The 10,090-nt window shown below is 61.8% G+C and overlaps 1 protein-coding gene across 1 annotated transcript in view; it reads left to right on the forward strand.

Annotated features, from left to right (window-relative positions):
* KCNT1 (potassium channel, subfamily T, member 1) overlaps window positions 1-10,090 on the forward strand; it is a 19,834-nt gene that overhangs the window by 2,794 nt on the left and 6,950 nt on the right. Inside the window, 10 exon segments of the mRNA XM_010840502.1 lie at window positions 717-866; window positions 1,127-1,365; window positions 1,609-1,843; window positions 3,057-3,162; window positions 5,126-5,298; window positions 5,670-5,741; window positions 5,849-5,983; window positions 6,081-6,192; window positions 9,555-9,656; window positions 10,025-10,090. Of these exon segments, the coding sequence (XP_010838804.1) occupies window positions 717-866; window positions 1,127-1,365; window positions 1,609-1,843; window positions 3,057-3,162; window positions 5,126-5,298; window positions 5,670-5,741; window positions 5,849-5,983; window positions 6,081-6,192; window positions 9,555-9,656; window positions 10,025-10,090 (1,390 nt within the window).

Genomic DNA, 10,090 nt, shown 5'->3' on the forward strand with positions numbered 1-10,090 from the left:
TGGAGAGGAGCAGACACTGGAGGCAGGGGACGTGTTGAGGAGCCTGTGATGGGGGCGGGGGGTGAGGAGCCCGCGATGGGAGTGGGTGGCGACCCGGGAGGACCCAGCTGGGAAGCAGTAGGTGCCTTGCCAGGATTGGGAGCTGGGGGCGGCCTTGGGGCTGCAGGGAATCACAGGCAGGGACCTCCATGAAGCAGAGGGCCTAGTGGGGGTGGGGGGCTCAGGAGAGCCACCGAGTCTAGAAACAGCGATAGGGGCGGGGGTGTGGTTGGGGGACACGCTTGGCCTGTGGGAGAAGGCGCGTTGGTGTTCAGCACCTGAGCTGGGGTCCCAGGTAGAGCCGGAGGTGAGGGGCTGCCCTGGGACAGAGGAGGGGTGCCATCTTCTCTCTAGCAAGACACCCCAACGGGTGGCCTTGGCTCCTTGTGGGGCCTGGGCGGCCCTCGGGGAGGGACCAAGGAGATGTCGGAGGACCCACAGGCCACAGAAGCCGGTCTTGACTCTGAAACCTTTTGACCCCCCTGAAAGCTGGACCATTATGTTCACAGCTCTTTAAAACTGGCGGAGGGACCCATCAGGCCACACCCGGGTGTAGTCTCCCACAGACGGGGAGGGGCGGGGTCAGGGGTCACGTTGCCTTCCACTCACCCTGGAAGCCTGGAAGCGGCCAGGCCAGGCGGGGCAACGGTGGGGGTGACGTCCTGCCCGCGCCCCAGGGAAGGCCAGGACTCGCCAGAGCAGTGGCAGCGCATGTACGGACGCTGCTCGGGCAACGAGGTCTACCACGTGCGGATGGGGGACAGCAAGTTCTTCCGCGAGTACGAGGGCAAGAGCTTCACCTACGCCGCCTTCCACGCACACAAGAAGTACGGCCCCTTGCACCCTGTCCAGGCCAAGGAGGGAGGGAGCGCTGAGCGGGACTCGGAGGCAGAAGTGGGCGGGACCTCGCCCACCGTCGGGAGGGTGGGCGGGGCCTCGGGGCCGGACGCCACGCCCACTCAGCGTGAGACCTGCGCCCAGCACCTCTCTCTGAGGCAACCCTCGGTGGGTCTTCGGGGTCCCGACCCTCACGAGGAGCCCGAGAGGGGCAGCTCTGGGCTCCACCCCCGTCCGTACGTCCCCCCAGGTACGGCGTGTGCCTCATCGGCCTGAAGCGCGAGGACAACAAGAGCATCCTGCTGAACCCGGGCCCACGGCACATCCTGGCGGCCTCTGACACCTGCTTCTACATCAACATCACCAAGGAGGAGAACTCGGCCTTCATCTTCAAGCAGGAGGAAAAGCAGAAGAGGAAGGGCTTCGCGGGGCAGGGGCTGTACGAGGGCTCATCCCGCCTGCCGGTGCACAGCATCATCGCCTCCATGGGTGAGGCCGGGCACCGGCTCCCACCTGGGCAAGCGGGCAGGGGCCCCACCGGAGACCCCAGTCCTCAGGCCTGCATGTAACCCTGGGCAAGCCCCCTCTCTCTGGGCCTCAGTTTGCACATCGGTCCGGCGGGGTCATCCCTGCCTTCCTGTGGGGACATCACTGTCAGCACTGGGAGGGAGCCTCCACCCCCAGGACAGTCCCGGGAGGGGCTGCCAGCCAAGTCCAGCCACTCTGTTCTAGGGACAGTGGCCATGGACCTCCAGAATACGGAGTGCCGACCCACACAGAGTGGCGGGGGCAGTGGGGGCAGCAAGCTGGCGCTCCCCACGGAGAACGGCTCAGGCAGCCGGCGGCCCAGCATCGCGCCCGTGCTGGAGGTGGCTGACAGCTCAGCCCTGCTGCCCTGCGACCTGCTGAGTGACCAGTCAGAGGACGAGATGACGCCGTCGGAGGATGAGGGGCTGTCCGTGGTGGAGTGAGTGTCTCGGGGCGGGGGGAGGACAGGCGCGCTCCAAGGGAGAGGGGAGGCACAGCATGTGCGTGCCTGGTGCCCAGGAAGAGGGGCCGCCAGCACTGGGCCTGGACCCATGCTCTGAACCAGGCTTCCAAACAGCCTCTGCGGAGACCTTGCTTGGCAAGTGGAATCTGGGGACCCAGCTCCTGGGCAGGAAGGCTGTGCTGTACCCCCTCACCCCTCATCCTCCTCAGCCTCGCATTCTGGGCCGGCAGCCAGACCTGAGTACCACAGCCTACTTGATCGAGGCGGCTGCACTCTGAGCACAGTCTGCGGAGCCCTGGGTGAGGTGCCGTCCAGGTCCGGAGGCTGCTGGCCCATGCTGAGCTGTCATGCTGCCCTGGGTTTGAGTCCAGATCTTCCTCTGAGATCATGAGACGGAAAAGACTCCAGTGTGTCCTGGAGTCTCAGCCACTTGGCCTCGTCCCAAACAGATAGGCAGCACCTGACCCCAGGGCCATGGCCAGTCACAGGCCTGCACGGCCTGTCCCTCTCAGCTGGGCTGTCATCGTGCTGTGGCCACTCTCTGCTCCTGCCTCTGTCCCTGGGGTGGAGTCAATGCACTTTAAAGATGGGTTGCTGGAACTGGGTCCAAGATCTAGGGGGCTCTGCAGGGCTCCTGCACACTCGGAGCAGGTGGCAGACTGGCCTCTGACGCCGCCTCCCTTAAGCCAACTGGAGGCCGAGCAGAAGGCCAGCCCCTCTCCAGGTGGCCTGGTGGCCTACCACCCCACATGTCTGCACTGGACACTGAGGGGCCAGCGGGAAGGTGGGGGGCAGCCTGTGGGGCACCCAGCCCAGCCTGGCCACCAGTAGAACAGGGACCAAGGGCCAGCATCTGCCCCAGCGTTGGGGCACTGGGAACACCAGGGTAGGGGAACCCCTTAAGGCTCTTCTGTGGCTCCCAGGCCTGTGTGAGCTCATGTGTGTGTGTGTGTGTGTGCATTGCATGGAATCTCCTTCGATCTCGAGAGAACAGACACAGGTCCTGGTCACAGCCCTCCTTCCTGCCTAGGGGTTGAACAAAGGGGTCCTGGGGCTTCCTGGGCTGGAGGGGCGGTGGTGAGGCTCTGAGTGCCCCAGCCCAGTCTGGTCTGCGAGGCCTGGTGCCCCCGTGTGGCCACCCAGGGTGCGGGGCACATGTCTGAGGTTCCTGTCTCTCCCACCCCTCCAGGTATGTGAAGGGCTACCCTCCTAACTCACCCTACATCGGCAGCTCCCCAACCCTGTGCCATCTCCTGCCCGTGAAAGCCCCCTTCTGCTGCCTGCGGCTGGACAAGGTGGGTCACAGCAAAGATGGGGAGGCAGCAGGGACCCTGAGGACATCCTGACTCAAGTCCACCTCCCCGGTGTCTATTCCTCTGAGGGGGGCAGGTTCCCTCCCTCCTGCATCCGCATGTGTGTCTGAGGCAAGGGTGTGCCTCTCCTGACCACAGTCCACTTACCAGCACCAGGATGTGTGTGTCAGACCCTCAGCCCGCAGTCCAGCTGCCCTTCTTGCCAGAGCCAGTCCTGACCCACTTCTGCGTGCCCGTCATGCCTGCCTCCCTCCGTCTCAAGGCTCCTCGCCCCCACCTTCCCTGGGTTTCTCCCGTATTTGGGGAGTGCAGTCATCGATTCAGTGGAGCGTCCCTGAAGGGGGGCAACTCAGCCTTTGCACGGGGCAGAGGCTGGTCCCCCCAGAGGTGCCACATCCTCTGGGAGGCCTCCCTGCAATGCTGCCTTAGAGCGTGTAGTTCGGGTCCACACCTGGTCTCCCTGGAGGAAATATAGCTTCACCTTTGCAGTCAGGACGTCACTGTGGGGAGACACGTGGGGACCGGGTACAAAAGCTGCTCATCACCGACCCCCTGATGCGTTTCCTCTGTAGTTGATGGATGCAGGTTCCAGTTCCTTCCATGTTTGAGTCCACTTTTCCCGTGAGGAGGTTCTTCCCCTTTCTTAGCCATTTGTGCACATCAGTGTGGACTCAGCATTTCACTCAGTAAACCCGCTGTGCATTACTGCCACATCGGCTTTCTGTGCGGATCCTGCTGGTTTTGACACTCAGACTTTCCTGGTTTTGCTGATGGGGCCTCCAGGTCTTTCCGACGCGTCTCCTGATTTGTGAAGATGTCTGTGCTTCCGAACTAATGGTGCCTGCCCCCCCTTTTTGTTCCTACTCCAGTCCTGGGACTGGCTGCTGCTCCAAGAAACCTGATTCCTGTTAGTGGAAACCACGTTTAGAAACAAGATGGGGATTTGGGGTGCTCACTGCTGCCCTGCATCTGAGCCTCTCTGCAAAGAGCTAGAAAGTGGGCACACACACAACAGAATGTGTACACACATGACAAAATGTGCACACACATAAAAAAAGTGTACACACCACTTGAAAGAATGTATACACACATGACAAAACGTGCACACACAAAACATGCACACACAACAGAATGTACACGCGTGACAAAACATGCACACACAAACATGTATACATACGCACACGCTACAGAGCATTTACACACATGGCAGGACATGTGCACACAAGATGTGTACACACGCGCACACACTATGGGATGTGTATACACATGACGTATGTATACACACAACATGTATACACGTGCACACACTACAGAATGTGTACACACATGACAAAACGTGCACACACAAAATGTGTATACACGTGAGAGAATGTGTATGCACATAATATGTGTGTACACACGAGAGAATGTTATACACATAATAAATTTACACACACATACAAAATGTGTACACACATGCACACACTATGGAATGTGTGTATACGTGACAAAATGTGTGTGTGAACACACAAAACATATACAAATGCACACACTACAGAATGTGTACACACATGACAACATGCACACTCAAAAACGTGTATACGCATGAGAGAACGTGTATACACATAAGACGCGTGCACACACGAAAGAATGTTATACACATAAGAAATGTGCAACACATACAAAACGTGTACACACATGCACACACTGCAGGATGTGTACACACAAGACAAAATGTGCACAAATACAAATGTGTCCATGCAGGCACATCTGTGTCTGCATCTGCTAAGGCCACAAGCTCACAGACACCTCCCTTCCCACCCCCGCAGGGCCCCAGCTCGCTCTGTGGGGTATGGTGGATGGCTGGCCTGTAGCCCCGGTGACACCAGGTGCCATTTGGCCTCAGGCTTCCCTGGAGCACCCTCCCTCCCCCTCCATGGTTGATTCCAGCGTTCTCCCCTTCCAGGGCTGCAAGCACAACAGCTACGAAGATGCCAAGGCCTATGGCTTCAAGAACAAGCTGATCATCGTCTCGGCGGAGACGGCGGGCAACGGGCTGTACAACTTCATCGTGCCTCTGCGCGCCTACTACCGGCCTCGCCGGGAGCTCAACCCCATTGTGCTGCTGCTGGACAACAAGTGAGGGGCAGAGGGCAGGGCATGGGTGCCCTCACCTTTGGTGGGGAGTGAGGGGAGCGGCCCCACCCCGCCTGCCCCCTTCCCACACCCTGGTGCTGCTCCATCATCCTCCCCATGACCATGAACCTCCCCCAGGGTGCACCCCAGCACCTCTACCCCCAGAGGCCTGCCAGCCCAGAGCTCAGGGTCCAGTCTCAGCTGTCCTGGGGCCTTGGTTTCCCCTTGGGGACAATAAAGAGCGGCCCTGCTGGCCTCTAAAGGCCCCCCGGTCCAAGCCATCATGGTCCTGGGGCCCCTGCTCCACCCAGGTCAGAACTGGTGTGGGGGTGGGGGAGCCAGGTGGATGCCTGCAGGCCCTGCTGTGCCCACAGGCCCGACCACCACTTCCTGGAGGCCATCTGCTGCTTTCCCATGGTCTACTACATGGAGGGCTCCGTGGACAAGTAAGGTGCCTCTCGGCAGGAGGACCCCCGCCCCGCTCTCCTCCCCCCCAGGCGGGGCGTCCAGGGCCAAGTAGGGGGCGGCTGCACCCACGGGCGTGTCCCCGCAGCCTGGACAGCCTGCTGCGGTGCGGCGTCATCTACGCGGACAATCTGGTGGTGGCAGACAAGGAGAGCACCATGAGCGCTGAGGAGGACTACATGGCCGACGCAAAGACCATCGTCAATGTGCAGACCATGTTCCGGTGAGGCGCCGGGGTCACCCTGAGCTTCCCCTCGTTGGTGGCCAGGGGCCCCACCCCCAGCCCCTCCCCATGTCCATGACCAGGACCGCCGCCCCAGGCTCTTCCCCAGTCTCAGCATCACCACCGAGCTCACCCACCCGTCCAACATGCGGTTCATGCAGTTTCGCGCCAAGGACAGCTACTCTCTGGCTCTCTCTAAACTGGAGAAGGTGAGTAGCCCCTCGAGAACCACCCCTTCCCCTCCCACCCCCACATGAAGTGCCCCTTCTGACTCTGCCCAGCTGAGGGCCTGCACCAGGCCTGGAGGGTGTGGGTGCCTGCCCTCCTCCGGCGGGGTTCTAGTCCCATTGTGAGGCTCTCGAGCGTGCAGCCCAGAGACTTTAGGGTCCTCGGCCAGGAGGGGACACCGTCCCCTTACGGCAAGGTCCATCCCGGCCTTGTGCTTGGCCAAGGCTGCTAGTTATACCAGAAATTACTAGCCCAGTGACACCAGCCCTGACACCACACCCACATCTGAGCCATGTCCGTTCTGTCAAATGCCGGTGGGGACGTGTTCATCCTGGTACTGACGAGGGTTCTGGGACCAGAGCGGGGAGTGGTTGCCTCAGGTCACGCAGTGGCTCATAGGCCAGGTCAGCAGGGGCCCGGGGGGCACGGGGACCTGCCACGGACCAGTGTTGCCGCCCTGGCATGTTTGTGGACCCCAGGCCCTCCCCAGCCCCTGTCTGGGTCAGTGTAGCACTACCCTCCACTGAAAGGCAGGGCCGCGCTCAGGTGGCCCCAGGTGAGACCAGGAAACAGGTGGGCCGCTACGAGGAGACCCGGCTAATGAAGTCGGGGGCAGTGACCATTCCCTGTGAGCCCAGACGGGGGTCCTTGTCGGGGGGCAGCTTGCATTTGCATGGCTGACCGCACACCAGGCCAGGCCTGGCCCCAAAAGCAGACAGAGGGGCAGCGCGGGAGCTCCACCTGCCCAGAACCCAGGTGGACGATGGAAGTACGTTTTGCCAGGAGGCCCATGGTGGCCCCGGAGCCCCTGGGTCGGTAGCCAGAGGCCTCAGTCAGCAGCCGAGGAGCTCAGGCTGTCCTGCCCCTGGAGGAGGCTCGGCCTGCACCCCACACGACAGCCCATTGGAGCCCACTCAGAGCCACTTCCTACCAGCCAGTGAGCTGATCCTCCGTCTGCTCAAACTGGGACTGTGGGCATCGGAAGCGGCCCCGGCCAGGACTGTGTCCAGGTGCTTGGGCCAGTCTGACCCAGTTCAGGCAGGATGACCAGCACAGAACTGGGGTCAGGGCTGACATCCTGGCGCTGGTCCTCACTCGCCGCCAGCTCCCTATGGGCCTGGCACCCTCACCTGTTCAGCCAGTGGGCTTGAAATAGATCCGTCAGCAGACACTGGCCTTCCACAGCAGACACCACAAGTCCACCCCACTTTGCCCTCTGTGGCAGGCATCACCAGTTGACCACACCTTCCACCTTCCCCTGCAGCATCACCTCCAGGGAGGGGCAGGGGCAGGGGCGGCCCACTCCCCACCTCGTGCTCTGGTTTTGTGATGGGGAGAGAAGTTAGCAAGTGAGCACGTGTGACCTGGGGAGGCTGCAGCCCAGGGTTGAAGGCCCTGCTGATGGGTACGCTGGGCAGGGCCAGGCCTATGCAGTGCCTGGGGGCTGAGGACAGAGGGGCACAGAGCCACGTGATCCACCCCCTCTGGAGAGATGGCCAGAGCCGGTGCCTCCCCCAACCTATGCACACAGAAGATTCCACAGAGGACGGAGTGGGAGTGTGCCATCACGCTGTACATACAATCTGGATGAGGGGAGTCCTGTTTCGTGAGGGGAAACTGCAGGAACATCGGAAACGCTTCTGGCATTCAGATCAACGTGCTTCCCCGAGATCGAAGTGGCACTAGGGCGGGGGTGGGGGTGGGGGATTCAGGAAGGCGTGGAGGGCAGTGGCTGCATCTCCCTGGAGGTTCTCAGGAAGGTCTCCCAGAGGCTGGGCCACTGCCCACCCCACTCCCCACCCCGTCCCCAGACTCAGGTTCCTGGTGGCATCATCGTTTCAATATCCGCGGCACCTGTGACAGTGACGTCGACCGGGGCCCAGCCTGCCCGTTCAGTCCTGCTCCCTCCAGACACATGGTTCTCAGAAGGGCTCGTCCACGTGGGTTCCCATGTCTCGCTGTGACCTGTGACCTCAGAGCTTGGGCTACAGCCTCCAGTCCCTCCATGGCCACTACAGAACAGGCAGCATGAAGCCACTGAAACATCAAGCCCTCCTTCGTCCACAGTCTCCCTGGACCCGCCCTCGGTCTTTGCTTCTCAAACCATTCACTGTTCTTAGTGAAGGGAAACCGACAGCTTTAATGATCTTGGGAGTCTCCCCACTTGTCCTCATAGCGTGTGGCGGGAGCATGCAGCCTGGAGTCAGCAGGCCACGCAGGTTGGATTCCAGGGCTTGTCCATGATTCGTTCTTTCGGGACAGCAAAACGCCGCTCAGAACTGACACACTGTTTCCCTCTTGGACACCCACGTGCCAGCACACCCTCGGGCTCCCTGCTGCTGGGGAGGGACAGAGGTGAGGCCCGCTGCCCCAGTGTTTGTCTGCCCTGCCGGCCGCCAGCCGAGTTTGCAGGAGGAAGCTGCCGCAGCGGGAAGCAGCCCCAGGAGAAGGCCCCGGGAGGGCTCCTGCGTCCCACCTTCTGTCTGTGTGGAGCGTGTTCTGGTCCAGAGGGAAGGATGACTTCCTGGGTTCAGAGGCACCCCTCAGTTGTAGGCCAACCTCACGCGGTGGAGACACGCGCCGAAAAAGTTCGCGTCCCAGAACCAGCATGGAGTGGGGAACACGATTCTGTAAAGGACGCTGAGATGGAGGAGGCCCTGGTTCGCCCCAGGGCCCCACGCCATCACCAGGGCGCTTGCAAGAGGGAGGCCAGAGGTCAGCCTGCCAGCCCTGGAGGTGGAGGAAGGGCCCAGGGCCATGGTTGGCTTCTAGAAAATGGGAAAGGTGCAGGAAAGGAGTCTCCTGGCCAGGCAGGGGTGGGGGAATTGGTCACCGGCGGGAGCCCTGTGACACGTGACTCCAGCCCCACATATCCGATCGGACTCACAAAGTCTGATACCATGAGAGAAGAACCGTGTGGTTCTGAGCTGCGGGTCTAAGGAATCCACGTGGGGCCTCGCGTCGCTGTGCTCACAGGGGAGGCAGGAGCTGTGACACGTGTCGCTGCTCACGAGCACACCCTGCTGTCCTCGCCACCTCACTCACAGGACATGAGCTCCAGGACGAGTTGCTATGAGAGTGAAGGGCCCAGGGCGGCAGCGGCTGGGCATTAACCCCAGCACGGGCCCCTGGCTCTCGCCAGCAGAGCCATGAGTCCTTATTCCTGGCTCCAGCCCCCTGTGTCTGGGGGACACGAGCCGGGTGCTTGGCCTCTGTGTGGGGGCATCTGCTGGCCCGTGTTCATACACTCACCCCACACACGTGTGCATGCAAGCCCTGGGCTGCCCGCCCCGTGCGGCTGTGGCCGCGGGCACCAGCCCATCTGAGCCGCCCTGTCTTGCAGAGGGAGCGTGAGAACGGCTCCAACCTGGCCTTCATGTTCCGCCTGCCCTTCGCCGCCGGCCGCGTCTTCAGCATCAGCATGCTGGACACACTGCTGTATCAGGTCAGCCTGGGGCCTGGCTGATGTCCGGTCCTGACGCACGTCCATCCTGGGTCCCCAGGAGACCAGTGGGACTGAGTGGCTCTGGGCCCCGTCCCTGACCGGGAGCCACAGGGGTTCACCCCTGACCATCACCATCCTTTCCTCCCAGGAGGGTGCTGGCCTAGGGTCACTCCTGGCAGCCTTTGGGTTTCTGATCCCTTCTAACCTAAGGCGCATGACCAGGCGAGCTACCAAGGCCAGGAAAGGCCGCCCAGCTCCGTCTTCTGGCACGCTGTGCAGGGGACACTGTGGGTGCCCGGCGGGCATGTCCCGCCAGGGGGTGTGGAACTGCCCACAACGCCGGCCTCACTGCGGCCCCTCTCCTCCAGTCCTTCGTGAAGGACTACATGATCCCCATCACCAGGCTGTTGCTGGGCTTGGACACCACGCCAGGC

The sequence above is a fragment of the Bison bison genome, unplaced genomic scaffold (genome assembly GCF_000754665.1).
Source record: "Bison bison bison isolate TAMUID 2011002044 unplaced genomic scaffold, Bison_UMD1.0 scf7180017846673, whole genome shotgun sequence".
Lineage (NCBI taxonomy): Eukaryota > Metazoa > Chordata > Mammalia > Artiodactyla > Bovidae > Bison > Bison bison.